Source organism: Denticeps clupeoides, chromosome 5 (genome assembly GCF_900700375.1).
Source record: "Denticeps clupeoides chromosome 5, fDenClu1.1, whole genome shotgun sequence".
NCBI lineage: Eukaryota > Metazoa > Chordata > Actinopteri > Clupeiformes > Denticipitidae > Denticeps > Denticeps clupeoides.
In genome coordinates this window covers 26,776,953-26,803,821 of record NC_041711.1, presented here as the reverse complement: position 1 = coordinate 26,803,821, position 26,869 = coordinate 26,776,953, and the positions used below count along the sequence as shown (strand labels likewise).

Here is a 26,869-nt window from a genome sequence, read left to right as displayed (position 1 = left end):
TAAAATGACTTCATAAGGACATTCATTTATTTTTTGTTTACAGTATCAGCAAAAATACAAACTATAAAAATGCTGTCAAACAGCAAACAAAATTCATTGTGATTTCACAGCAGTTTTTCAGGCAATGGCAGCAAGATAGTCCTTGACCTCAACAGGAGTGAGTCGTCTGAATCCAGCCTCATCGCAGATGCCTACCTCAATGTTGTCTTCCGTCATCTGACCCTCAAAACTTTCCTGAAATACAGTTAACCCACATGTCAAAGTGAACAGTAATTATTCAGCATTCACATGAAACACTGGGCCTTTATAGCATTCAAATTGCAAAAAGCATTTTAGACTAACCTTAAGAGTCAAAATGGCAGTGTGAATAGCATCCTCCAGTTCTAGATCCTCATTGTATCTGTGAATCAAAAGGTTTGATTCATTACTATGGAGCAATGAAGTGGAATTATGTCCACAGCAATTAGTTTACTTATATTTTGCCTTCTATCGTACATTTAATTGAATAAGATATTTACACCAAAAACCCATTACTTGGAAAATAAGTATACTTGACATATCTAGGAGTTCACGTGTTAGCAGATAACATTAATACCTTTTTTCAAGAAATGTTTTGCCGTTCACATAATTCTTTCCCATGGCTGTTGCTTTCCAAGCAAAGTAGGCCCCCTGTAAGATAATGTATAACAGAAACAGAGAGTCAACTGACCAAAATATATTCTAAAACCATATTAAATATTTTTTTTATTTACAACACATTAACACACTCACAGAAGGATCTGACTGAAAGAGGTATGGACGATCTTCATCCCAACCAGCAATTAAGAGTGACACGCCAAAAGGACGAACACCACTGGGAAATACAACAGCACTTAATACTCCTTAATTCCATGAAGCTTTCTTTTACTTGCTATAAAGATGACCACTGTACCACTTCAAACATTACATACCCAGACTGTGTGTACTCTTGCATAACTGATGCTACCCTCTGCACAAGCTGGGCAGTGGGAATTGGTTCTTGATATACCAGGAAGTACTGCTGGGCCAGTTTGCGTGCTCTTCTAACCAGAACTCTGTGAAGAGGGCAGGCAGTTAGCAATGATTAAATTGATCACAATGCCTATAACACACATTTAAAACCACAAATTTTAAAACCTGTAGTCTGGACCCATTCCACTGTAGACCATGCCAATGTGTTTGGTTATAGGCTCCACTTTGTGAACACTCTGCTCATCATAGAGGACAGATTTTTGTTTCTTTTCTGTTGCCAAAACCACTCCGTTAGAAGCTGAAATAAAGGTAGAAATAAATATGATGACATAACACACACACACATAAAACTTCAAGTAATAATAATAATAAATGTGTCTGCGAAGGTTCTCCGTCATCCAGTTCATGGTTCTCAAAAAAAGGTTATTTCACTGGCAACTGGACTTGTTATGTATGCTTGACAACATTTCAGCCTTCCATTCCAGAGGTCTTGCTCAAGTCTGACTGACTGATCGAAGAAAGTGAAAGTGAAGTCATTGTGAAACACTGCAGCACAGCACACGGTGACACAACGAAAGTTGCCCTGTGCCTTTAACCATCACCCTTGGTGAGCAGTGGGCGCCGGGCTGCAGTGTGTGGGGACGGTGCTTTGCTCAGTGGCACCTTAGAGGATCAGTATTCGAACCAGCAACCTTCTGATTACAGAGCCGCTTCCTTAACTGCTAGGTTAATATGGAATATGCCCTATGCCCTGGGCAGTGAAATAACCTTTTTTGATATAATAAAAATGAGAAGCAGGTTTATAAACCTAGACTATCAACTCTCCTTCTGAACTCACATCAGCAATCTTTCTCGCTCATGTAGATTCTGTACAATATCAGACGAATCCGCCCTTATCTGTCAACACAGGCCACCCAGCTACTGGCTCAGTCCTTATTAATCTCACGACTGGATTACTGTAACTCTGTCTAGCTTGTCTACCTCTATGTACCATCCAACCTCTACAACTCATACAAAATGCAGCAGCACGACTAATCTTCAACCTTCCCAAATTCTCCCACACCACCCCTCTGCTACGTTCCCTCCACTGGCTCCCAGTAGCTGCACGCATCAGGTTCAAAATACTGATGCTGGCCTACAAAGCCAAACATGGTGTAGCACAATCCTACCTCATACCTGCCAAATGCCGTAAATGTAAATGTAAAACCTTGTGGAGCCCTGAAGGTGGTAGTTGGTGGTCACCAATAAAAATGTTTTTTTTCTTGGATTTGCTCATTCATGTCTCATTTTAACCCAATTCTTTACCTTTGATTCCAACTGATGGTGCTCCTGCAGCTACAGCAGCGAGGGCATATTCAATCTGCACCAATTTGCCAGATGGGCTGTGAAATCAAATGACACACAGTTAACAAGACAACTTTCTCTTTAGTCATTACACCCGCTTCACAATAAATCTGATTTCAAGGAAATGTATAGTTTATTATGCAGTCAAGCATTAATGTTGTTGTCAGTTGGCTACATGCAAGCGAAAGTGAAAGTGGTGTCATACATTCATTTACCAAAAACATCAAATGAGACAAATGAATAAAAACTGAAATGTGAATAGCAAATAGTTTCACTCTCCATTAGTGAATAACAGTTACTGGTAACTGATAACAGCGCCAATTACGACAGATTTTATGAGAGATTAGCGAACATAGCAGCAGCAATGACTGTGCATCTGTATAAGGACTGCGTTGGTCTTATGATGGTCGAATCTTATAAAAATCACACGTTCGATACACAACGTTCACAGAAGCAAGTTAAATCAGGGACATCCGTTTAATGTCGGTAAATTCCTTACCTAAATGTGGTGAGAGAGAAACTGTAACCCCTTTCTGCCATTACTGTATTGTTAGCGGTCCAATGGCTAACGCAAGAGTGGCTCCGCTCACAAAGGCTCATGGGTAAAAAAGCTGAAGATCTTTTTGTCAGTACAGTCCTCATTAACAGCGGAACGATTAATAAATACCAAGTTTATACAAACAGTTTTCATAAATAGTCTCTGTGGTATTTATATTACTATATGCAATTATATTGGCTGTAATGTAAGGTATTAGTCGTCAGGGTGTTTGCGAACTTCAATAACCACAATGCATTGCAACCTGGGCACATGCGTAGTCGAGTTACGTCGTCTGCCCTTCTCCGCTCACTGTGACCATGAGAGTGTGGTAGTGCAGCAGACTTACGGACTTAAAAATGAGTCTATTACGACTGATCAGTTGTCTCAGACATTCTGTGCAACGTTTGGAAACAGCCCTAGCCGAAGTGACAGGATTGGATAAGCTCGGTGAGTACCATGGTGTGTCTTTACCTTTTAGCAATGAAGCTAACTAACGTTAGCTGCATTTTAGGCTCACATGTGCGTCGATGAATTGCATTAGAATGGTTATAATTTTACTTCGTCTGTTTTCCAAAGGCCCAGCTTTGGCTGTACATGGTGGTGGTGTTTTGAAAGAGCCACTAGATTTAAATGAAAAAGAAGACTGCCCAACTCCAAGTTTCCTGGACAGCATCTTTTGGATGGCAGCCCCAAAAAAAAGACGTACAATTGAGATTAACCGTTGCAGAAGGCGAGACCCAAGAAAGCTTATTGACATTAAGGTAAGAGGTATTTGTTCATAATTCCTATTTTGTTATATCACGTACCAAGGGTGACATCTACCAGTCAAATGATGTATATAATTTTGAGCTTATCATAGCACCTTCTTTTACTTCTCATTTTCCCCAGACAAACATTGAACCATGCCCAGAGTGTGGAAATCTGAAGCAGAAGCACGTCCTCTGTGGCTTCTGCTATGCAAAGATACAGAGAGAGACGGCATTGATCCGAAAACAGATTTTTGCCATGGAGGGCAAGCCTCTGAACACACCAGCAGTGGAGACTGTGGTCCTGTATAAAGATGAAATTCCTCGAGAATTTGAAAAGGACAAAAGAATAGTGGAGCGTGAGCGAAAACGTCCCTCCTGGTTCATCCAGCACTAGTCCGCTTAATAAATTGCTCTGATGAGGCAATATTTTCTATGGCTGTATTATATTTCACCTGTATGTCAAACTGTTCTTGATTTAAACAAATAAAGTACTCCAAAATACTAGTCACATTTTCTCAGAAATAAGTTAAAATGGTGTATCACTGAATGTGCAATTTAAAGTTAAAGAGAGATTGCTGCTCTCTGGGTGCCTTTCATGGCCACTGCTCACTAAGGTGATTGGATAAATGCAGAAGACACATTTTGCTGTGTGCAGTGTTTCACAATGGCAATCACTTTCAACTTAATGATTGGACACATTTCAGTATAGTGTATAGAAAATAAAATTTGGTGTTTTGATCACATTAAATTATTACCTATTTATATATGTTTAATACATACAGCCAGACAAAATCTTGTTGAACTGAAAAAACCTGAACGACAAAAACACAGATGTCTACATTTTCTAGAGTGGCTGCGAAAAGAACAAAAGGAAAAGAAAACGCGATTAAAAATATTGACTCTGTATTCGCTTTGTTGGTTGTCAATCATCAAGATTCCAAAACTTCCCGCCTACTGGACGATACCACCGATGTCCGGGGGTCGGGGTAACAAAAACACTCCACGTTTCTCGGACCGCTGGAGTTAGACGCAATGTTTTGTTCATAATAGATTTACTCAAAAGTTACAGACACAAACGAACACATATTTTACTATCAGCACGTCTATTGCTTGAACTCGAACGTCTTCGGACTTTGCACATACTACCCGTTTGTTTCCACGTCCCACCCCGAAGTATTTTAACGCAGAAATATTCTGACAGCGCCAGTAATTTTAGCTGTTGACTGAGCTAAAAACATGCCTTGTTTTTAACTCCCTCGGCCATGTAGGCTGCCCTGTCGACATTTCCCGGTCCCAGACGGGGCATGAGAGACGCGGCTGACGGGGGCAGGTGGAACTGCGCCCTGCTGGTGCCGATGTTGGGTCTGGCGGCCTTTCGTAAGTGTCTCACACTGGCGTGTGATCCCGGTAGGCCGCTCCATGTCTTTTAGTTACTTGCCTGTGACCTCCATTTCACCTAGGATGGATCTGGACGAGGGAATCTCAGAAACAAATCCATGACTTGAAGACTAGGTTTGAGAGTGATATGGCTTCTGTCACCAGACACATGGAGCTGAAGTACAGGGACACCCTGACAGAAAGTCAGCGGGCAGCCAGTCATCTGGAGCTGGAGCTGGAGAAGGAGCACCAGCGAGTGAAGGAGTACCGTCAGTGTCTGGCCTATCAGAGCCGGCAGCTCGTGGAGGAGCGCAGACAACTTCGGCAACAGAACGAGGACCTTCAGCAGGAGAAGATCCAGCAGCTGAGAACAGGCGTGGTCGAAGCAGCCTTCCGTGGGGCTCTGGCTAGGGAGGAGGAATGGCACCAGCAGGCCCAGGCCATGCTGCAGGAGCTGGAGACACGGTTGGTGGTGAGACAAGGGGCCTTCTGTAGCCTGACCTTTCCCAGAGAACTGCGGTTCGAGATGGAGAAGAATCTTCTGTTGAAGGTAGCCAAGGACAACCTTCTCAAGGAGCTGAATCTGGAGAGCGACCTCAGGGATATTTTCAAAATCGATCGGCACTGCGCTGATGTCCTCAATGTGGACAAGCGTAAGAATGGCCATTTGATGTGGGTCTACCTCAAGTATTGGCAAATGCAAATAATGATTCAGAAGCACAAAAGAGCAGAGAAGGCTCTGATGGAAGCACCATCATAGCCTAAATGACCTGATCTCCGCATGGAGCGAACAGGTTGGACAATATTTGAAGCAATGTGGACATAATGTGTGACATAAAATCTCCAGGACTTGGTTATCTACTGTATTGTTCTGTGGTCCAGAGGTTTATGGCTGCAATACATATAGAGCTGTCCAAACTTAGATGCTCCTCATTCTTGCATTGAATGTCATCTGTCCAAAATTCTTCACAACGGGACATTAAAAATAAAAACCTACTGAAGTGAATACAGTTATCTTATTTTTTTGTTTATTCAATCCATGACGTATTTAATGCCAAAGTCTTTATAATTATTATCCTAATTATTATCCTCATCAAATCATATGGAATAAGGATTCAATTTCCATGCTTTTATTTCTCCACATGATGGCAGTATAAAATGTAAAATCTACTCACAGTTTCATATAATCAGTCTTTTTCATCCACTTTTTTCCCCCACAGTATGACAGAAAGACCATATTTAGTACAAAGATACACATGGTGCACATTTTAGGCCCTGGATGCTCTGAAGTCTTGTCTTGTGGGTCTGATGATTGGCGGCATGTCCTTGGTGATTTCTGAAACCTCCCTTTTCATTGAGCAGATGCCGCTCTGAGACACTCTGTCAAACTTTGTTTCGTTTTCTAATTCAAGTGACCCTTTTAACTCCCTCTGAGGTATCACATGTGTGGGCACAAATATTGGTAGAGGAAGGATGCTCTTGTAAGGTAGTTGGTACTTTTGCATTGTTCCACCCAGCCTACCCACTCGAATTGATTGGTCTGGGTTTCTGCGCACCACAAAATGCGCCCATTTCTTCTGCTCATGTGTTTCCCTTTTCAATGAATCATTTTCAAACAGAGATGTCCTGAAATATAAATAATGGTTAAAAGGTATTTTTAAATGAACCTTTTGGGTATTAAAATAGAAACAGCAATAAAATAGGAAAAAAGTATCATTTACTTCTGATCAGGTCTTGTTTCCATCACCGTGTCTAACCAGGTGGCTTCAAAGGACTCCTTCTGCTTCTCATTGATCTCCTTAACATCACTGTAGGAGTTAACTAGATAAGAAGTCGGACTTCTGCTCAAACAAATCATCTTGTCCTGAAGGGTCTTGTCCACTTGAGCTGAATAATGGATTTTGTTGCTTGAATAGAACTCCCCGTAGGAGCTGTGTGCTGGTTAGCGTGTGCCTACCTTTTAAATAATGTTAAGCCTCTATTTTAGCCTCACTACCTCATGCCAAATAGTTTGAGATTGGTTTACTACGGAGATGAAGTGAGGTGGTGACTAATCCCAGGTCAATTTTATAGACACATCACAGCTCCGCCCAGAGTATTTCATCTCATCTTTCTTCCTGACTCAACAGAGCTTCATGCTTCAGTGAGGCCAGAGGCCACTGGGGTGGACAAAGACAAACAGATAAATACAGATACTTTTCCATTTTTAACTCTTAATGTCATTTCTGAGAACTGTTATGAAAAGAACGATTTGTCACACACCATTGACATTTGAAGGCCATCATTCTATGTCCGAACAGTAAGTGCTGAGTGGACTCATCACCATGACTTCATCGCCATTCTTCTGTCTACCATGTAGGATAATGTTGACCAGCAGTGTCAAGAATTTACAGAGGCTTTCTGCAGGAGTTGACATGTGTATCAAGGTTCGCCACAATGTCACGCTGCTTGAATGGCCCAATGAAAAGGTCTACAGGGACATCAAAAGCATCTTGTGTCAGCAGTCACATCAATATTGTAGTACATTAACGCAGATTGACTAGTAGAATCCTATTGAAATGGACAACTTTGTAAAAAAGACTTCATTCTCTAATGAAGGAGTCATTTGATAATCAGGACGTCAGGAGAAATTGTTTTGTTCTTTGCTGGAGCCGAGTTTGAAATAAAGTATGTGAAATATCAAATGTTTGCATTTAAAAGATTAGCATTACCATTTTGTTGAATCACCAGATAATAATTTGTGTCTTAATGTCTCTAGGTCTTTCTGACTAGGTGTTCTGGCTTTTCCAAGCCATCAATGTACATCCATTCTAGTTAAATACCTGTTGGAAAATAGATGATTATCTGATGTTACATTCGTTCAGACCATTCCGTGCAAGGTGAAGTGTTGGATGTCAAACACAGGGCCAAATGCACTTTGCCTAGGAAACAAACAGCCTGCCTGCCTGAAATGGGATACTGCCAAGAACGCCGTGACCATTGCAGCAGTAAGGGGTATGTGCCGTGATGGATGGATGGATGGATGGTGTGAGAATGCCTCACTCAACAGAAATGACGCTGGCTGTGGCTTTGGCTCAAAAAATGTAGAATTCCTCAATTAAATAGAACAGAATGCCAAACAATCAAGAGAAGCGTGATTAGTCTATTTTGTACTTTCGAAGCTGTGGAAGAATCCATATGTAAACTCTTCAGAATTATATGTATTTATTGTTTTGAGGCCTTTAGGAAGAAGAACACACTGCTTCCTGATGCAGGATATTGCTTTGGGTAAAAGACAGCTTGTCTGTTCCAGGGGGTGTTATGAAATACTAGACAATCCCAAGCACTCTAGTGACCTCAGAGAAGGATCATGCTAGAATTGCACTGTATGACATCAGCAGAAACTTCCCGCAAATAGAAAAGGTAACACATTAAGTCACATTTTTCTAGAATGGGGTATGAGAAAATGTGGTACTAACAGTTCTACCAACATTTAGATCCTTTCAATAAACTGACATCTTTATAGTAGAGGTTTAAAATAAAAAAAATGCAAATCTGGTTGGTTAAGCAAAGTATATATAATTAATCTGGCTCCATTTGCCATTCCAGTCTCTTGTAAAAAAAAAATAATTGTGTGGTTTGTCTGCTGACATATTTTAAAATGTAATTAAGTCAAGAATTACACCATAAACACAACCTCAGTAGATTTAACTGACCTGCCCTGCAAAATGCTGATTCCAGTCCAAGAAATACTTTTTCAATTTCCCCTGGTTAGATACAGCTATTTACAACCTTGCCAAACTGCCAAACACATGCACTCAATACAGCAGGCCAGCGATGGCAGTAGCAGAAATACACATCTATTCTGTCCTATTTTGTGTACCTACCGTGGTGTAAATGAACATTATATAAGAATGTATGTGAACTAGTTTCATAAAAGCGTGACAATAATTGACTGCTGCGGAGGCTCGGGTCTTTTGGAGTACAGGGGCCACTCCTAAAGACTTTTTATGACTCTGTAGTGGCATCAGCCATCTTTCACGGTGTGGTCTGCTGGGGTAGCAGCATCTCCGCTGGGGACAGGAAGAGGCTGAACAGGCTGATCCGGAAGGCCAGCTCTGTTCTAGGATGCCCTCTGGACCCAGTGGAGGTGGTGAGTGACAGGAGAACGGTGGCTAAGCTGTCATCCCTGTTGGACAACATGGGGCAGTGGTGGCCTAGTGGTTAAGGAAGCGGCCCCGTAATCACAAGGTCACTCAGGGTGATGGGTTAAATGCAGAGGACAAATTTCACTGTGTGCACTGTGTGCTGTGCTGCTGTGTATCACGTGTGACAATCACTTCACTTTCACTTTCACTTTCCCACCCCATGCAGGAAACTCTGACAGCACTGAGCTGTCAGTGGCAGGCTACTGCACCCACGATGTGGGAAGGAGAGGTTTAGAAGGTCTTTTCTTCCAACCGCTGTCAGACTCTATAACAAAGACCTCGCAGCTGACCATACATACACAGACTTGGGCACATTCTGTTAAATTGTTAACTGTTTAAATTGTAAATTTGTACATATATACAGATACATATTTATCTTATTTTTTTGGTGATGCTATTACCTCTGTTTTTGCTGCTATTACCTTCTGCTTCTGTCCACTTTCTGCCGTGACAAGTGCAATTTCCCACTTGTGGGACTAATAAAGGTTAATCTTATTTTATCTTAAAATGTTGACGTTACAGGAAAAACGCGTCTTCTCCCACAACGAAATGGCGACATCTAGCGGTTTAAAAAAATTATTCCATTTTTATTACTAATTATAGTTTGGTCGACACGTGACCTGTTTCATACTTGAATGTTGACTTCACATTTTTCTGAAACAAATCCAACGTTTTTCAGATGTTGCCCTGCAAAATAATCTGCCTGAAGTGCGACTCTTGACACACATTAGAAAGGCGTGCGGTAAAAGTGGGTCAGTAAAGCAAAACGTCGTTTAAAAGGCAACATTTGAGGAAAACGTACATGAAATGACGTCAGCATTGAACGTATTGAATGTAAAGGTGAGGCGGCGTGTTTAAGCGGCCATGGCGTGGTCGGTTTAGTGGGTGTGTGGCATTGGGGCGGCGTAATGGAGAAAAGTCGGGAGACCAGTCGCAATAAAGTTTACCAACTGCGCCACTGTCACCCGTCATTGAGCGAACGCCGCAACATTACGACAACATTAGCACAACATTACCATGTAGCCTTTTTTATACGTCTCAGAGTTACATTGTTGCTGCGTCAGATGACGTGTTAAGAAACGCGAGGGCGGGAGGAGGAGGAGGAGGAGGAGGAGGAAGAGGGAGCAGGAAGTGCTCGGCGCTGCACCCCCTCCCTACCTCCCTCCCGCTCCGCCCTGATCGTCCAGTGGTTTCACGCATTTCACGTCCTATCCGGTACCGGGACACAAGGTCCCCAACATGTGAGTGGCATGTAGGTGGGTGGCGCCAGTGAATCTGGGAGCGGCAGGAGGTGTTTTCAGAGCGAGCAAGCATCAACAGATGTGTGTGTGTGTGTGTGTGTGTGTGTGTGTGTGTGTGTGTGTGAAAACACTGCAGCGGTGGGGCGGGCAGATCTGGTGCAGATCTCTCTCTCTCTCTTACACACACACACACGCAGGCGCAGCTGCTGGCAGTAAGGTAGGACTCTACCTGCATTCCACATGCAAATTCCACATGGCACGTTGTTCTTCGTCCTCTGGAGAAGATGTGTATCCCCTCTTCTCCCTGTGTTACAGGAGGTCGAAGGAACAGCGTTTTTATGCAGATAACTAGTAATAATAGTCGTTTAAATTCTACATGTGAGACTTGCCGAACACGGCGTTTCCCGGTGACCTTTTACTGGTGTGAAGGTATTTGGAATTACAGCAGCTCGGTGTTTCAGCATTACACGGCAGGCAGCACACAACTCCTTTAGTAAGGCGCTGATGTGAGCTAGGAGGGAGGTCTTTGTCGTCTGTATTTAATGCATGCTTGCATGTTATACTACAGCAAATGCGTCCGTATTGTCCCCGCCTCTCATTCGTTAAGACAAATCAGCTGATGTGTGACTGTTCTGAAGTTGTTCACACTGGACACTTGTATTGCTGGATAAATGAAATAATAAAAAGTTAAGCACTGCCCTGCATAGAAGAAGATTTAGACGGTATGTGGGGTTTACTGGGCCGACTCGGTGCTGTTCAGGCATGTATGACAGCAGAAGGATCTCAAAAATTCCCTCGCGGTGTAAAGCACGTACTTGTGTCTGTCCGATTGCTAGAGTTTCCTTTGCAAAGTTTAGACCCTGAAATCTATGTGGATGGCGCACCATCCAGTCACCCAGCACGACTGCTTTCTCAGTTTTCATGTGAAGCCACGTTCCTTAATCCACCGTTAGCCCAGATTATAGTGTTGCCACTCACAGCTTTTGTGCCTGGATAGTCTGGGATACTGGGAGTCTCTGCGATTCTCAGCAGTGAATCATGTAATGACACTGTGCGCGCTGCCGTCATTTGAACAAACACCCTGCGATGAGATGATCCATAAATGGCAACAACCATACAGTATAGAACATCAATCTCGCCACTTATTTTGTGCCCTTCGCAGCATTTGTCTGGCAATTGTTGCATATTTAAGTTAACCAGTCAGACCCCATCATCACCTCTGACACACTGGATCTTGTCAGATGCCACCAGCACCTAATCCACCACAGTGAGCCAGTTTTTTGTGTAAACACGGTCACTCTTAGATCTGTGTTATCTTACACAAACGCCCATGTTAGGTACACTCCATTACGAACGGCTCGGAATGGTGTGTGTTTGTCTTGTGGTTTCGTTTAAGAGAAAATTGGGTTGAATTTTGCATGGATCCATATTTAGCATGTGGTACTCATATGTGCATCAGTGAACAATATTCCGGCTCAGTAGCAGTTCTCTTCACAAGAGTCTGGACATACACAGCCATGTACAACAGTTTTTGTTTGTAGCCCGTGTCCTTACTGTTCTGTTATTCTGAGCCCTTGTGGAGTGAATTGATTTCTGACCTACTTTTATGATTCATGTGGCAGTTGAAGGAGCGGCGCTGACCACGGTCGCCACTTTTCCTCTGTGATCTACTGCGACATGGAGGACTTTTCTCCACCATCACCCAAGTTGAAAGGCTAAACAGCAGCCTCGAGGCAGAGCCACCAGACATGGCCGATGGTGCGTCTATCATGGCAGAGCCCGGTCTGGTTTTCTGCAAGCTGTGCTTGGTCAGATACCCAACAGGAAAAACCAGCCGGCTGCGCGCGTGCAACTGTGTGTTTTGTACCCAGGTCAGTGGAGCTCCAGCCGAGATCCACGTCGAATTAGGTGGATTGGAACAATAAAATGTTGCGTTTGTTGGTGTACCTTGTATTGCTCGAAATGAGCTTTGTATGTCAGAAGCTTTTATGCATCCTCTCACTAAGGGTTGTGGTGTGTAAATCGGGCTCTTTTCATCTCACTGGCAGCCTGACTGCAGAACAATATGGGATGTCAGTAAACAGAACATAGTGCCTGACTGTCTGCACCACTGGGCCTGAGCGAAGTGAGGGAAAGCAAAACAGCCTTAATACATTGGCTTGTGACGCATATTCCAGTCACTAAAAGCCACCGCTTACTAACATCTTGAGAAATATTGAACAATTTCAACCATGTTCTGTGGGTATTTGCTTTTAATTAAAATTCTGGCTAAAATGATATTTTTTCGTATTTATTTGCGGCGGGATGGAGCACAGGAATGGATAATAACCCAGCTCTTCCTTTTCTTCCCAGTGTCTGCAGCAGTACGTTGTGCTCGCTATTCAGGAGGGTGGAGGTGCTCCGGTCACCTGTCCCGACCTGGCCTGCCCAAATTCTGGTGCGCTGTTCGACTCTGAGGTACATTCTTCTTGTGTTCTGCTAGTATGACTGAAATTATGATACATTTCAGTCATATTTGTCTTATGTACAGTAACGCAGGGACAATATTACAAAGAAATGTGTATGACAAGAAGTCACCTAATTTCCAATAAACAAAAGCTAAAGAATAATTTAGGAAAAGAAAATAAATTGCCAATATAAATGATAAAATATTTATAAGAAAAGCAGTTATAATGACTAAGCAATATAAATTTAGAAGAGAGTGGTACAATGACAATCACCTCACAGAGAATAGTGCAGATACAGTATTTATGAGTGCAGGTACAGTTCGTGTGTGAGAAGTGCAATGTGGGTGTAATGTGAGTGTAATGAGGGTGTAATGCCGCTAAAAACCTGTAGACCGAACATTCAGACTCCTGTAAAATTAGAACAGGTCACAAAAATGGTTTACAGCTATCTTCAGGAACAAGTGCCAGTCAAATGACCACTTCCGGCCTTTAAACCGGCCGCCGTGCAACCCGATAACACGGTTGAGGTTTTTTTCATGTTTTCTGAAGGGCTGTAATCTCAAAACGGCCGACCTTTACTGCCAGACTACACACGCTCCATTCATTCCGGTTGCAAAACGGACTTCTAATGCAATTTCGGCTGGACTGAAAGGGCCCTTGTGTTCCCTTGTTGTTGCAGATCGGCTGTTTCGCTCCCAGGGACCAAGCGGAGCTGTACAGCCGGCTGAAATTTGAAAGAGGTATGGTGTGCGCCACTCTGATACATTTGCAGGTGATTATTCCTGGAGCTCTGCCATCTGGTGGTATTAAATGCAGGAAATCCTCCAGGGTCCATGTTCTGTACACAGCTGACTTTTTGCAAGGTTGTTTTCATGGCATGTAATGGTTTCACTGTTAATTGAACCTCCAGTCTTAATTGAATAATCATTCTTGAAACGAAACCATCTTTCCTTCCTTTTTAATGAAAGGTACCTTTAAAATGGCTCTAGTTTTATGTGGCTTGTTTGTTCCTGTCTCATCTGATCTTGTAAATGCTGTTAGCAGTGGGATAAATAGATTGCTATTGAACGCAGGAGCTGACTTGGATTCTCTCCTCAGGAGTGCAGCTGGACCCCAGCAAGGCCTGGTGCCCGGTGGTGGAGTGCCAGGCGGTTTGCAACGTTCTGCCAAGTGCCGAGGGCAGCCCCGCCCCCGTGCCATGTCCCGCCTGCCATGCTGTCTTCTGCCCTGGCTGCCGGGAGCCCTGGGAGGACGGTCACACCTGCTCCCCCAGCCAGCCGCTGGCATCGGCCTCCCCAGAGGACCGGTGAGCGTGAAATGTTCGACAACAAGTCGAATTTGGCTAATCTAATCAAAATACATCTTGAAGGTGTGCATTAAAACGTTTAGGGTCAATTTGAAATTCCCTTGTTATCCATGGAAATAATTAAGTTGGCAAACATCTGAACAGGATTTTTAATGGCTGAAACAATTGTTTTCTGTCAAAAGATTTCTAAAGATTGTTTTAAATGTTTTTGTTTTATAGTCTTTTATCCCACAAGTACATCATGTCTAAGCACTGTTCTTCAAGCTTTTCTCAAAAGAAGCATGTTTCTGGGGAGCAAAGCGACACCATCTGCCAGTCATTGGCTAAATGTTGCTTTTCGTTTTTCTGCCGCACACAGACGTGACACAGACACTCCGATCAAGCAGTGTCCCGTGTGTGGTGTTTACATCGAACGCAACCAGGGCTGTGCCCAGATGCTGTGCAAGAGCTGCAAACACACATTTTGTTGGTACTGTCTGCAGAACCTGGATGTAAGCGTCAGTGCCACCACACGCACATTTACTGAAAATAGGATCCATGTACAACCAGTGAGGCGTTTTTGAACAGCTTGGGCGAATGAGCCTTAGGCTCTCATATTTACCAGTATATGTGAGAATAGGAGAGCAATAAAATACGCCCTTGCTAATGAGCTATTACTGAACGCAAAAGTAGGCAATTATCAGTCCTGGGGGAGTAGCAGCCTAGTGGGTAACATAGAAGACCACAACTACCACTACAGATTGTAAGTTGATAAATGCTGTAGATGTACATGTGCTGTGTCTAATTCAAATAGGCAGAAACTGGACATATCTAATCAAACCCTTTACTTTATCTCAAAATACGTTTGACTGGTGGTGAACTGCAGTGATCAAAATAAAGATCTCAGTTGTTTTCATTTATGCTCTTTACATGTCTGCACAGGGTGACATATTCCTAAGACATTATGACAGAGGGCCCTGCAGAAATAAGCTGGGACATTCCCGAGCATCCATCATGTGGAACAGAACACAGGTAACACTACTTCTACACACGGTTTGAGCTTTAGTGGGAGGTTTAATGGATACTGGCCTCAGCTCACTAATTTTGTGTGATTTACATTTTTTTTATTGTTTTTCAGTATAATAAAGTAAGACAATAAAAGAGAAGTGAACTAAAACCAAAGACAAACACAGATCTGCCCACCCCGCCTCTCCCAGTTGTCACCACTTTACAGATTGAACTTGTGTTTTCTTCTCAAAAGAAACAGAAAAAATGGATAATGTTAGCTTCCACCATTAAATGATAAATATTTGCCTCAATTACGTTCATACAAACCTAATCTTCCAAACTTCCTATAGGACATCTTCTCAAATGCTGCCATTTTTTATGTATTTACAGCCTATACTGTCAAGACTGATTCCAGCAGAACACATAAACCGGGGCAGAAATGTAGTTGGTTTTCCGAGATGTCACTGAGGACATTGTGTATCCTCCTCCAAAAAACACAAGACTATAAATCATGCAGAAGATGACCCTCTTCAGATTCACATCGCCAGCAGTTTGGATTCTCAAATAATCTGAATTGGGTCCAGTAAAAGCGACGTATAATTTGAATTAAACGCACTCTAGCATACTTTTAATATTTTTACAGATCTTTCCCCATGCATCCTCCTCCAGTGTGTTCTTGAGAAGTAACATTGCCCCATCACCCACAGTTTGAATCATCATGGAGTAATATGCTGAGACTTTAAGTCCCGGGCTATAGCACCTTAATACTTCTTAACTGACAATTTTTTTAATTGACTATTTACTGGTATACTATTCTGAAGAGTAGATGATTTAAAACAACCGTTTTAGTTGCACATCTTTATAGCAAATAGTTTAAGCTTAAAATAAAGATCTAGTCAGCGGTTCCAGCTAAACAAAATGCAAACAATTCTCCAAATGCTCTTCATTCCCGTCATAGGTGTTAAGGCTTTGATAACAGATAGGTGTGCTGGTATGTATGACAGAATGTGCCACTCTTACATGAGCCACTCTTACATGGTGTAAATTGCAGACAACAGGTTATTATTCAGAAAACCTCTAGTAAATCTCTTGGTAGGTTTTTCACTGGGTATGAACTTGAACAACATTTTTTTTTATAAATATATGGAAACTATATTACAAAAACCCAATGACTGCATTATAAGCTTTATATGTTAAATCCTTGCAGTTTTACTACACCAATAAACCACTGCAGATCCTAGATACCATGTCAAGGACACATTCTGAGTGGCAGAAAGACATGCATTTGAAAACACAGCCCAGGGCCACACATGTGAGAACACATTATATGTCCTCATAAAAACATAGCAACACAAGTTATATATTTTCACTTTGCACACCGACAGCTTTCGCTGGTTTCTGCCATTTATGATGGCCTGCACTTAAATTGGTTGTGTGTCTTTAGTGCCACCCTCTGTACTGCAACTAAATTACTGTTGAAACATGTTCAGTATGAGGAACCTTGTGTTTATGTAGCCGGATGGTCCAGTTATAACCCATCCTAACCCTTTTAAAGTGAAGTGATTGTCACATGTGATACACAGCAGCACAGCACACGGTGCACACAGTGAAATTTGTCCTCTGCATTTAACCCATCACCCTGATTGAGCAACCTTCTGATTACGGGGCCGCTTCCTTAACCGCTAGGCCACCACTGCCCCTAAACCTAGCTCTCTTGTGTTTTGATCAAATATTAGATGAATATTCATGGTGACATTCAGCTGTAGAATACTGATCAGCCACATTAACTAGTGCAGAAACACCTTCTTGTTGCCTGTTCAGGTTGTTGGGATCCTGGTTGGTGTCAGCGTCATCGTTCTGGTGACTTCACCACTCCTACTGCTGGCCTCACCTTGCATCTTATGTTGCATCTGCAAGCCCTGCCATGCAAGAAAGAAGAAAAAGAAGGAAACCAAACAGGAGCTCATGCCTACAAGCTCCACTGCATAACAGGAGAGCTCTCAGCAGGTCATACATATCAGCTATATGTGCCAACTTCCATGACAGAAGCGAAACCAGTCTTGTTAGGTGCCTCCTTCAACAGTGCCTGGTGTTTGGTAGTATTTGGATATTTTGCCTTCCATAAATAATATGCAATTTTATGTTGTTATATTAAATAAACAGCCAGTATAGGAAAGTGAAAATGAAGAGTTCTTAAACCAGCCCAGAAAATAATGCATTAACACAGTTAGTCAGGTGTTAGCCCAAGTACCTGTGGCTTCATATTTGAGTTGTTTCCACCCCGATGTTAGACCAAAGGTTGTGCTGGCATATGTGTATAATTACAAATGTAAATATGTGTTTATGAAAGTGTGACTGTGTTGTGTTGTTCTTTGACTTGTTGAGGTTTCTGCCTATGTAAAAATCTTAAACATACTGACATGTTAAACAATATACTTACACACAATATAGCAGCATTCAATCTTTTGAACACGTTTATAATGGCCCCGGACCATGAGATTTTAAAGCTACATTACAAACACTAATAAAGTTACAGAATTGTGTGGCTGTAACTCACCAGATGAAGTATGCACATGAGGTCGGGCTGTTTGAACAAAATTGAATTTTTTTTTTAAGAGAATGGATTGTATGGCTGAAGAATCTCAGTAACTGCTGACGTTGTGGGCCTATTAGGCACAAGCTACTATAACAAAAAGCTGAGCAGCGCTTTCAGCTCATGCAGTAATTGACCTCTTGGGAAATCTCCTTCATATTCTCTCTTTTTTAGAGGTCTATAGAATAACAAGTATGCCAATAACAGGCACCTTGGAGGCGCGGGATTTGAAACGGCAACCCTCTGTTTCCTTACCTGCTAGGCCACCACTGCCATCCACACAGTCCAAACATACAACACTTTAACTTTTATGCAGATTTTGAATTCATGAACGAAAAAACAGTTTGTAAGTGTTAAAGCTTTGAATGTAAGTTACATTTAAAACAGCAGCAAGTTGGAACATTGTTGCTCAAGACGCTATTTGGGTAGGACTTGCGGTTTGGCCAACTCGATGTGACCTTGACATCTGTACAGAAGTAATGATAAACCTTTACCCATGCTGGTCTGGTGCAGATTCGAATTTTCACAGACAACTCCCTACTTACTAATTCTTGCTAATAAAATACTTACAATAAAATTGTAAGAATTATTCATAAAGGCTCCTGTTGATGAGAGTATCAGTTGAGTCTTGTGCATAATTTATGATCATTGAAGGCTGGCTAATTATATGACTCATTACCCTGGACTTTGTTCGATGCATCATTTTTGTTGGATTAAGTGAAGACCCGAGTCACCTGAGAATGATGATCTTACCACTCCCAATTCTTCTTTTTTACACAAAATTGTAATAGCCCCAATGTAATTTACCACATCTAAATACAGATACGTTTTACATAAATCATATCACACACTTGAATTTAATTGTAATTTAATTGGATTCTGCAACTCCGCTCAGCTCTTTTACTCTGCAGCAGTTGTTGTTCTTTTCTTCTTCTTCCTCTTGTTCCAAACCTCGTGGAAGTTGGAATTGCCGACGCTGTACAACAGCCCACCTCTCCCGGTGACATCACATCATACTACTCTTCTGTCAGACTTCTCTCCAACCAGCTTCTCACGATTGGCCAATGGCCAGATAGCGTGAGCTCTGCTCAGCGCCTGCGGCTTCACGATTGGTCAGATCGTGTTTGTGGGGGCGGGACAGCCGCGCTGCGACCCGCCAATGGGCGCGATTCTTCATTATCATAAAACATTTAGCATCTTCTGAAATGACCGCACCGGCGCGTCCGCATGATCGTACGAAAAGAAATGATCGGTACACTGGATGCACAGTGCAAGTGGAGTTTTTATTATTAGACAAAGGGGACCCACTCACCTCTCATTTTTTATTACAATTATCAGCATTTTATTAACTTTTTATTTTTATTTTTTCAGCTGAAGGGGGATCTCGAGAGAAGTGGACATTTTCCTTCTAAAACTCCCCCCCCCGCACAAATCATTTCGATCATGTGGACCTTTCTTGGCATTGCGAGTTTTACTTATATTTATAAAAAATGTGACGTCGTTATGTCTTACGCTCACAAAGAGCTGGTGCTGGGAGCAGTGGCGTTCGCGACTGTCGCCCTGTTCCTGGGATATGCCAGGTACCGCGGTGCTCTGTGTCTCAAAGTACCGCAAATATTCACGGCGTCGCTGGAGCTTCTGTCCGTCCTCCCGTTTTCAGGAATATTTTTTCCAAAGTCAGCAACCAGCAGTTACAGTAGCGATGGGAACTCTCCAAATAAAGTAAGTACCACACCCATAAACTAATGCATTTATGTATATTTATTATTTAATTGACTCTAGTATCATTTCATTTCACAATAATAATAATCTAGGGAAGTGTAAAGAGAAAGAAGGTGGAGCTGAAGGATGTACCTTACTCAGAAAGCTCCTCGGGATGCTCCTCGTCTGAGAACTTTGAGCCTGACATTGTGATCGTGGGGGCCGGCGTGCTGGGCTCTGCCATGGCTGCGGTTCTGGCACGCGATGGCCGGAGGGTGGCCGTGGTGGAGAGGGACCTCCGGGAACCGGACAGAATTGTTGGAGAGCTCCTTCAGCCTGGAGGCTACCGGGCCCTCAAAGAGCTGGGGCTGGAAAGTAAGCAGACCGACAGGGACCAACTAAAAACCTTACCTGCTTCACCTGTCCCATCATGCATTATTCTAAGGTTGCCGGTTCAAATTCCACACACTGCTCCCCGGGCGCATTTCATGGCTGCCCACTGCTCACCAAGGGTGATGGGTCAAAAGCAGAGGGCACATTTCGTTGTGTCACCGTGTGCTGTGCTGTGTATCCCAATGACAATCACTTCACTTTTCCTTTCTTCCCACTCGTGTCTCCTTGTCTGGTTTTACCAGTAGGTTCTTGTAGAATATGGCCATATTGTCCCACTGTCACCAGATCTGTGTGTGACTGGCTGCCGGTGTCACTGCAGGTGCGGTAGAAGGTATGGATGCCCATACGGTGCACGGCTACGTCATCCATGACGTAGAAAGCAACGCAGAGGTGGAGATCCCTTACCCCCAGGAAGCGGGTGGCATCCAGGGCGGCCGGGCCTTCCACCATGGCCGCTTTATCATGGGCCTGCGGCGAGCAGCCCTCGCCGAACCCAAGTAAGCAGCACGTCACGGGGTTAACGCAAGTCTTTATCTTCACTTTTTTTTTATAATGACTATTCGAAAATGGCTTGTGTTGGACATGGAAGATGCTTCATTAAAATGTGGTTTTGTCTTTTCCTGCCAGTGTGAGGTTCATTGAGGGAACAGTGACTAGTCTGGAGGAGGAGGATGGATGTGTTGTTGGGACGCGGTACAGGGACAAGAAAAGCGGGGACACCAAGGTCTGGAGAATTATGGGTGGTTAATTATGGGTGGTAGTAGCCTAGTGGGTAAGACACTCGCCTGTGAACCAGAAGACCCGGGTTCAAATCCCACTTACTTCCATTGTGTCCCTGAGCAAGACACTTAACCCTAAGTTGCTCCAGGAAGACTGTCCCTGTAACTACTGATTGTAAGTCGCTCTGGATAAGGGCGTCTGATAAATGCTGTAAATGTAAATGTTATGGAAAAATGGAAAATAAATCATCAAGCACCTTTTGTTTTCACCTTCTTTTGATTGATGGCCCATTTTTCTTCCGTAGGAGATTCACGCGCCGCTGACAGTGGTGGCAGATGGCTGCTTCTCTAAATTTCGCAAGAATCTCATATCAGGAAAAGCCAAGGTCTCATCTCACTTTGTTGGATGTATAATGAAGGTAAAGCGTGGCTGCATTTGATGAATTCATCCAACCTATATATTTTTTTAAACCACAGTGTTAAAACAAGTTTATCTATTGAACTGGCAAATTTGTCATGTTTTTCTAACCCGACGCATGCCCTGCATCCCACAGTACTCGCCACAGTTCAAACCCAACCATGCCGAGTTGGTGTTAGCCAACCCCAGCCCTGTGCTCATCTACCAGATCTCCTCCCATGAAACCAGAGTGCTGGTGGACATTAGAGGCGAAATGCCTCGAGACCTTCCCGCATACATGACGGAGAATATCCACCCCCAGCTACCAGGTGAAGGTTCTCCATTTGCCAAAGATCTTGTTGGATGCAGAATAATTTAATGAATGGCAGAGTTCCAGTTGTTCTTTCATTTACTGGTCAGTTGAGAGTCATTAGAAATCTGTGGTAGTGCTTTTGTCACAGGTAAATAGATTATTCTGAAGGCTGTAGTTGTGACCTGTTTAAATACAGCTTACTGCTGTAAGAAAGCTAAATTGTTCTCTCTTTAGATCACTTAAAGGAGCCCTTCATGCTGGCCCTACAGAATGACCGTTTGAGGACCATGCCAGCCAGCTTCCTGCCACCGTCTCCAGTGAACAAACCAGGTTACACCTAAACCGCCCAAATTTTCACATTAATGGGACTCACCGGTCATGGCTGGTGGGGTAATTTTATTCTGGGGTTCATACAGGGGTCATTCTTCTGGGTGATGCCTACAACATGAGACACCCTCTGACTGGTGGAGGGATGAGCGTGGTGCTGAATGACGTCAGGATCTGGAGAAGCCTGCTGAAGGACATTCCTGAACTCTGTGACAACAAACTCATGCTCCAGGTGAGGATTTACTTTACCTAATGATATCAAAAATGACTTTTTTTTTCCACACAGAAACTATAAGTGAACTTTTGAAACAGTACGGTGTTGTGTACGGTAAAAATGGTTTTGATGTTTTAATGTACATTAAAATTTAATTGCAGTATCTTTAGCGCTGGATAATTTCCCCTGATTCCACACAATCAGTGTGTTCATATGTACAGTTGTGCAGATATGATATGAATCTTTTTATTGCCTGTGGCATTTTAAACCATCACATCATGGCGCTCTGCTGGAATGTTAACAAAATATTTTTGGTTTACAGGCAAAGAAGAGATTCCACTGGGAGAGGAAATCCTCCCACTCCTTTGTGGTCAATGTGTTGGCACAGGCACTGTATGAGCTGTTTGCTGCCACAGATGGTGAGTGTTTTCTCATTTCTTTGGATGGGGTGAGAAATGATGTTAAAAATAAATACGTTGTACGCGATCATTTTCGGACCACTTTCTCAACTGGAGAAAACGCCCAGAAATAACTTTGCTGCCAGCATCGCCCAACTCTGATACCTTATCGTGCACCATCATTGTATGCGCACAAGCAGAAATGATAAATCAGAGACACTAATTCAGCGGCGTGCACAGTGTATAACACACACGTGTTAAGTGATTTTTTTATTTCCTTGCTTTGAGATTCTCTACATGAGTTGAGAAAAGCCTGCTTCCACTACTTCAAGCTCGGTGGGGAGTGCATCTCTGGGCCTATTGGACTGTTGTCAGTGTGAGTAAAACAATCTGAGAGAAAACAAAAATCAGTCTTTGTGACTTTCTTTATTTTATGCTTTTTTTATAACTTCCACTTGTTCCCTTCACAGACTCACACCAAAACCCATGACCTTGATTGGACACTTCTTTGCAGTGGCCTTATATGCAGTTTACTTCAGCTTTAAATCCGAGTCCTGGCTGACAAAACCTCGAGCTGTAGTCAAGAGCGGAGCCATTCTGTATCGTGCCTGCACCGTGATGTTTCCCCTCATCTATTCGGAGATCAAGTACCTAGCGTACTGACTTAAGCACTTATACATGTTGTGTAGTCTCAGGAACCAACCGTGTCCCTGGTTTGGCGGAATCCAGGAGAGCCTTATTGGACTTATAAGAGATGTGTAACATCTGCTTAAAGGTGAATCTTCATGTGATTTAAAATGAAAACTCATTTTTTTCCAATGCAATTCTCATTGGCCCTATATGAGTGGTAAAACCTGACATGGTTAGTCAAATCATGCTCCCTGAAATTATTTTTGGACACATTCAGATTCTTTCAAACCTCATTGCACTTTGAATGGACCTTAAACAAACGATAATGCCTTCATTTCTAAAAAAAATGGCCAATGGATATTGTTTAAGTTTTTGCTATTAAAACTTTCACCATAAGTTGCTGATATCTTTGCTGAATATCAGCCTTCATTCCTGAGAAATACCTTAGAGCTGCTATGTGGCAAAAAAATTAGTAAAATCTTTTGTAAATTATTTTGTATTGAGTAAGATTTTAGATATTTTTCATACCAGATAAGTGGAGTTTTCTGAAATGCGACAATTTACCATAAATGGATTACATTTTAAATGAAAGCAACCTGCTTCCTGAGAGTTTAGAACTTGATATTAATCTTACCTGAGAGTTGGATAAACATTTAGGATGCAGTTCATTTCATCTCTGGATCTTTATATGACTTAATCCTCAATTTCCTTTTTAAAGTTTGCTGCAGCAATACACCGGTCGGTGTCTGACATTCACTTTTTCAATTGTTTTGTATTATTCTGAGAGCTGTAGTACATCTTTTGTTGTTTTATTTACGTTGCGGCACATCTTCAGCTATCTATGTATAAGGCAGATTTTTATTAAAAGTTTCACAAATCTCAATCCCCACAGCCTTTTTTAATTTTGCAACTTACCTTAGTAATAAACAGTATTTGAATTAGACAGCATTTCTTTTTCAAAGTAAATTATAATATATATTGGAAACTAATAATTTAACTCGAAGCATAAAACAGACTGATCTTTTATAAAAAAAAAATTTAGTCGTAATAAAGAAAATATATCAATTGTCCACAAGGTGGTGCACTGCTCCAACACAAAACTTCCAGGAGCTGTGGTTCTATTTCTCTCAGATGGGGATGTCAGTTGGAAGGCTGGATGTTTCCAATTGCTGTTGTTTGGTTGATCTGAAAACCAAATTAGTCGAAATAATCCTTAAAATGCATTCAGATATTAAGCAGCATAGAGACACAACAGTAATTAACATGGCAGTGCCATATTTTAAATAGCAGATGTGCCTAATCGGTTCAGATATTTCTATTTTTCTCATTTTTAAAATCACAGTTTAATCTCCAGCCAGAACAAAAATTCTGACATAACCTCTTGATACCACTTTCTCATAGCAGAACATGCTGCCATGGATGATGCCAAGATCTTTCGTCAGATTACTATGCAATGCATGTGTTGATCTCCATGCCCAAACCAGAGATTCTATGCTCATGGTGTTCAGAGGGGAAAAAAAAAAAAAAAATAATAAGTAGTTTTTTTTTTTAATCTGCCATAGCATATACAGTACACCACTCACATTTTGTTAATATTTTATTATATATCTTTCCTTGGGAGAACACTGAAGATATGGCACTCTGGTAGAGTTTGTATAACAGCGTAAATTTACCACTCAAAATAACTACACACATTAATGTCTAAACTGCTGGCAACAAAAGTGAGAGTATCCCTAAGTGAAAATGTCTTTTGTGAGATACTGTATCTATGAAAGTGTTTTTATCCCTCCAGATCCCAATGGTGCTTCCTAATAAGCATGAGAAATCCAACTGTTCGTTGGCAGTCATCAATAATGCATTACCATCAGTCCTAAAGGAGCAAGAACAGCAACTCATATCAATCACATTAACATTAACAAGGGGTCAGGCTCAGATCCTTCTTGTCTGAGGGTAGGGAAGAAAAAAAAAAAAAAAAAAGAATCCCAAATCTGTACCAGGTTACAACAATTTATTTATCCTTTATTGTAATTTTTACATCACTATTACACTGTATTCTGGGGAAGCAGTTGAGGGATTTAATCATGTTAATCTTAGTCACTCCACAAGAACACAAATACTGGCGTGGAAGACCAGAGAGGAGTAGAAAGCTGCTGAGAAAACAGGTATTTACATCTCTGCGTCCTCGGTCAGTCTGTAAACCTGCCATATGCCGCACACCGCCACGAGACGTGACCCGAGGAGAGGACAGACACCCTGATGGACTGCGACGTTCAGCATCACTCCGCTCTCCTCTCAAAACACACAGAGTAGATTCAGTCTTCTCTTCAGTCATCATAGTAGACAACTTTTTATTGACAAGGAACATCTTACACAACCAAAATGAACAAAAACAAAAAAATAGATATATATTTATTTTACTGCTAATGAAGCCACAGAATGTGGCTTTTAACTAGATTAAAGTGCTAGAAGCAACCACCAATCCACACTTTGTATATATATTTGTGAATATATATTATATATTATATATAATATATATAGCAACAAATCTACTATTTTAACATTAATGTACAGGGTATAATACAATATATTTGTAACAGCTGAAATATCAGCACAAAAAGATCACTGTCACACATAACAGCTAAATTGTGTATATATTTATATATGTATTAATAATGTATATATAAGTATACATTACATATATAATGTATATTTATGAAAAACAATTAAACACGTCTCAAGCAATTGTTTGTCAAGACGTAAAAGCTTTACAAGTTCTCTTTGAAAGAACGACAGGTAGACAAAAAAAAAAAGTGCCTGCCTGGATTATTTGAGGTCACAGGACAGTAATTTGCATATTCCACAAATTCTATTGCGACAACATTACTGTCTACAAACAGAACGCAGAACCTCTGCATGGAGGCCTGCGCAGACTCAACTCACACAAACACCCACTGAACAGAACATTACGACGATGGGTACTCCAGTAAGAGCTATGTGCTTTGACACTGTGCTATGACTGTGGACAACAAAAAGACTATATTTCACCACACTGTAGAAAAACTATTTTCTGAAGCAGGGCGCTGTAAATATTATTTCTTCTACCTGGCATCAACCTGACCTGCATGGATGTTTTCTGATCTTACAGTCTATTGAGTTCCACTAAAAACAAGGGAATGTATGTGTCCTTTCATCTTCAACGGCCATCCGGACCAGCACTGCAATGGTAACAACTCATCGGCTAAAGCTAGGGGTGGGGTTCGACACATTGAATCTTAATTCAGAGCGTTTCAGTAACACGGCAGTTCCCTCAGACCCTACCTTGAACCACGAACCCCTCAATGTGACGACAGAGTGCTCCAGTGATCTATAACCTCACAGTTTTGAGCCTTATCTATTCCTCCCTGAAGCTGCACACAGCTCTAACAAAGAAAGACCACACGTCCGCACGCACACACGCACACACACACACACACACAAACGCACGCGCACAAAAGCTCCTTAGTGAACGCCGGAGAAACATACAAGCACAGTCATCTTCCTTTACAGGCTTCTTGGGAGCCAAGGTGATGTGCAGCACAGTTTGGGACACTGCCATTTTGGGGCATTATATACCTTCAGTGGTTCCCCATGCTGATCTTTACTCAAATGACCAGATCTCTATGTCCTGCACATAGAAATCCTCCTTCTTGGTGAGCATGGCATTCCCAAAGGTCTTGCAGGAATGACTCCTGCCATGGTACAGATCTCCATCCAGCCACAGACCAAACTCTCCACTATAGGACAGAAAAATAAAAGGCATAAAAGGCAAATAAAACTCACTGGCATTAACAAATATTCAAGATATTGACAAAAATGGAATTCATAGTTGGGAAGCCTTTAAAGAACTTTTGCATCACTACATTTTTTTTTCTATGACTTAAGCACAGGGTCATTCATGTTTGATTACAAAACATTAAAAGTGACCACATGATACAGGACTGATACCCAGAAGAACTGCGTGATTATCCAAGTCACATTG

At 42.0% G+C, this 26,869-nt stretch overlaps 7 protein-coding genes across 17 annotated transcripts in view; 4 read left to right on the top strand and 3 right to left on the bottom strand.

Moving 5' to 3' along the window:
• Positions 1 to 2,932, bottom strand: psma2a (proteasome 20S subunit alpha 2a). Its single transcript, XM_028980150.1, has 8 exons — positions 2,834 to 2,932; positions 2,296 to 2,372; positions 1,156 to 1,288; positions 951 to 1,073; positions 772 to 853; positions 596 to 669; positions 343 to 400; positions 1 to 234 (listed from the first exon to the last, which is right to left on the bottom strand). The coding sequence occupies exons 1-8, from the start codon at positions 2,872 to 2,874 to the stop codon at positions 118 to 120; spliced, it is 705 nt and encodes a 234-aa protein (XP_028835983.1). The 5' UTR covers positions 2,875 to 2,932; the 3' UTR covers positions 1 to 117.
• A 206-nt stretch (positions 2,933 to 3,138) lies between these two features.
• On the top strand, positions 3,139 to 4,127 carry mrpl32 (mitochondrial ribosomal protein L32). Its single transcript, XM_028980410.1, has 3 exons — positions 3,139 to 3,319; positions 3,449 to 3,633; positions 3,761 to 4,127. Exons 1-3 carry the CDS (start codon positions 3,229 to 3,231, stop codon positions 4,013 to 4,015), a joined length of 531 nt encoding a protein of 176 aa, XP_028836243.1. The 5' UTR covers positions 3,139 to 3,228; the 3' UTR covers positions 4,016 to 4,127.
• Positions 4,128 to 4,249: 122 nt separating this feature from the next.
• On the top strand, positions 4,250 to 6,008 carry ccdc127a (coiled-coil domain containing 127a). Its single transcript, XM_028980409.1, has 2 exons — positions 4,250 to 4,998; positions 5,082 to 6,008. The coding sequence occupies exons 1-2, from the start codon at positions 4,926 to 4,928 to the stop codon at positions 5,756 to 5,758; spliced, it is 750 nt and encodes a 249-aa protein (XP_028836242.1). The 5' UTR covers positions 4,250 to 4,925; the 3' UTR covers positions 5,759 to 6,008.
• A 4-nt stretch (positions 6,009 to 6,012) lies between these two features.
• On the bottom strand, positions 6,013 to 7,025 carry LOC114790383 (telethonin). The gene is made up of 2 exons (XM_028980408.1): positions 6,720 to 7,025; positions 6,013 to 6,624 (listed from the first exon to the last, which is right to left on the bottom strand). Exons 1-2 carry the CDS (start codon positions 6,854 to 6,856, stop codon positions 6,267 to 6,269), a joined length of 495 nt encoding a protein of 164 aa, XP_028836241.1. The 5' UTR covers positions 6,857 to 7,025; the 3' UTR covers positions 6,013 to 6,266.
• A 3,348-nt stretch (positions 7,026 to 10,373) lies between these two features.
• Positions 10,374 to 17,518, top strand: rnf144b (ring finger protein 144B). Of its 5 annotated transcripts, none has more exons than XM_028980525.1 (8): positions 10,374 to 10,441; positions 12,049 to 12,297; positions 12,779 to 12,883; positions 13,553 to 13,613; positions 13,972 to 14,179; positions 14,538 to 14,670; positions 15,101 to 15,190; positions 16,988 to 17,518. In XM_028980525.1, the coding sequence occupies exons 2-8, from the start codon at positions 12,175 to 12,177 to the stop codon at positions 17,153 to 17,155; spliced, it is 888 nt and encodes a 295-aa protein (XP_028836358.1). In that variant the 5' UTR covers positions 10,374 to 10,441; positions 12,049 to 12,174; the 3' UTR covers positions 17,156 to 17,518. The 5 variants fall into 5 exon arrangements, with proteins under 5 accessions (XP_028836358.1, XP_028836360.1, XP_028836356.1 ...); XM_028980527.1 differs by lacking the exon at positions 10,374 to 10,441 and adding an exon at positions 10,485 to 10,507; XM_028980523.1 differs by lacking the exon at positions 10,374 to 10,441 and adding an exon at positions 10,515 to 10,643.
• A 1,439-nt stretch (positions 17,519 to 18,957) lies between these two features.
• Positions 18,958 to 23,454, top strand: sqlea (squalene epoxidase a). The gene is made up of 11 exons (XM_028981407.1): positions 18,958 to 19,481; positions 19,574 to 19,835; positions 20,173 to 20,350; positions 20,481 to 20,577; positions 20,878 to 20,991; positions 21,127 to 21,298; positions 21,517 to 21,612; positions 21,699 to 21,841; positions 22,146 to 22,242; positions 22,510 to 22,597; positions 22,692 to 23,454. Exons 1-11 carry the CDS (start codon positions 19,203 to 19,205, stop codon positions 22,882 to 22,884), a joined length of 1,719 nt encoding a protein of 572 aa, XP_028837240.1. The 5' UTR covers positions 18,958 to 19,202; the 3' UTR covers positions 22,885 to 23,454.
• A 1,388-nt stretch (positions 23,455 to 24,842) lies between these two features.
• oxr1a (oxidation resistance 1a) overlaps positions 24,843 to 26,869 on the bottom strand; it is a 99,666-nt gene continuing 97,639 nt past the window's right edge. For 6 of the 7 annotated variants that reach the window (XM_028978917.1, XM_028978919.1, XM_028978916.1 and 3 more), the window contains one exon: positions 26,489 to 26,624. In XM_028978917.1, the coding sequence (XP_028834750.1) occupies positions 26,489 to 26,624 (136 nt within the window). Of the gene's footprint in view, positions 26,625 to 26,869 lie in introns of all 7 variants that reach the window. The other variant, XM_028978915.1, reaches the window with a different exon arrangement.

Coding starts and splice junctions, on each gene's coding strand:
- sqlea (XM_028981407.1), top strand. CDS start 19,203: ATGTGGACCTTTCTTGGCATTGCGAGTTTTACTTATATTTATAAAAAA. Junction 21,299..21,516: donor TATCCACCCCCAGCTACCAG/GTGAAGGTTCTC, acceptor TTCTCTCTTTAG/ATCACTTAAAGGAGCCCTTC. Junction 22,243..22,509: donor GCTGTTTGCTGCCACAGATG/GTGAGTGTTTTC, acceptor CCTTGCTTTGAG/ATTCTCTACATGAGTTGAGA.
- psma2a (XM_028980150.1), bottom strand. CDS start 2,874: ATGGCAGAAAGGGGTTACAGTTTCTCTCTCACCACATTTAG. Junction 1,074..1,155: donor GGAATGGGTCCAGACTACAG/GTTTTAAAATTT, acceptor CCCTCTTCACAG/AGTTCTGGTTAGAAGAGCAC. Junction 401..595: donor AAAACATTTCTTGAAAAAAG/GTATTAATGTTA, acceptor TTTGATTCACAG/ATACAATGAGGATCTAGAAC.
- ccdc127a (XM_028980409.1), top strand. CDS start 4,926: ATGAGAGACGCGGCTGACGGGGGCAGGTGGAACTGCGCCCTGCTGGTG. Junction 4,999..5,081: donor GTTGGGTCTGGCGGCCTTTC/GTAAGTGTCTCA, acceptor CATTTCACCTAG/GATGGATCTGGACGAGGGAA.
- rnf144b (XM_028980525.1), top strand. CDS start 12,175: ATGGCCGATGGTGCGTCTATCATGGCAGAGCCCGGTCTGGTTTTCTGC. Junction 14,180..14,537: donor TCGGCCTCCCCAGAGGACCG/GTGAGCGTGAAA, acceptor TGCCGCACACAG/ACGTGACACAGACACTCCGA. Junction 15,191..16,987: donor TCATGTGGAACAGAACACAG/GTAACACTACTT, acceptor TTGCCTGTTCAG/GTTGTTGGGATCCTGGTTGG.
- mrpl32 (XM_028980410.1), top strand. CDS start 3,229: ATGAGTCTATTACGACTGATCAGTTGTCTCAGACATTCTGTGCAACGT. Junction 3,320..3,448: donor GACAGGATTGGATAAGCTCG/GTGAGTACCATG, acceptor TGTTTTCCAAAG/GCCCAGCTTTGGCTGTACAT. Junction 3,634..3,760: donor GAAAGCTTATTGACATTAAG/GTAAGAGGTATT, acceptor CATTTTCCCCAG/ACAAACATTGAACCATGCCC.
- LOC114790383 (XM_028980408.1), bottom strand. CDS start 6,856: ATGATTTGTTTGAGCAGAAGTCCGACTTCTTATCTAGTTAACTCCTAC. Junction 6,625..6,719: donor GAAACAAGACCTGATCAGAA/GTAAATGATACT, acceptor TTTATATTTCAG/GACATCTCTGTTTGAAAATG.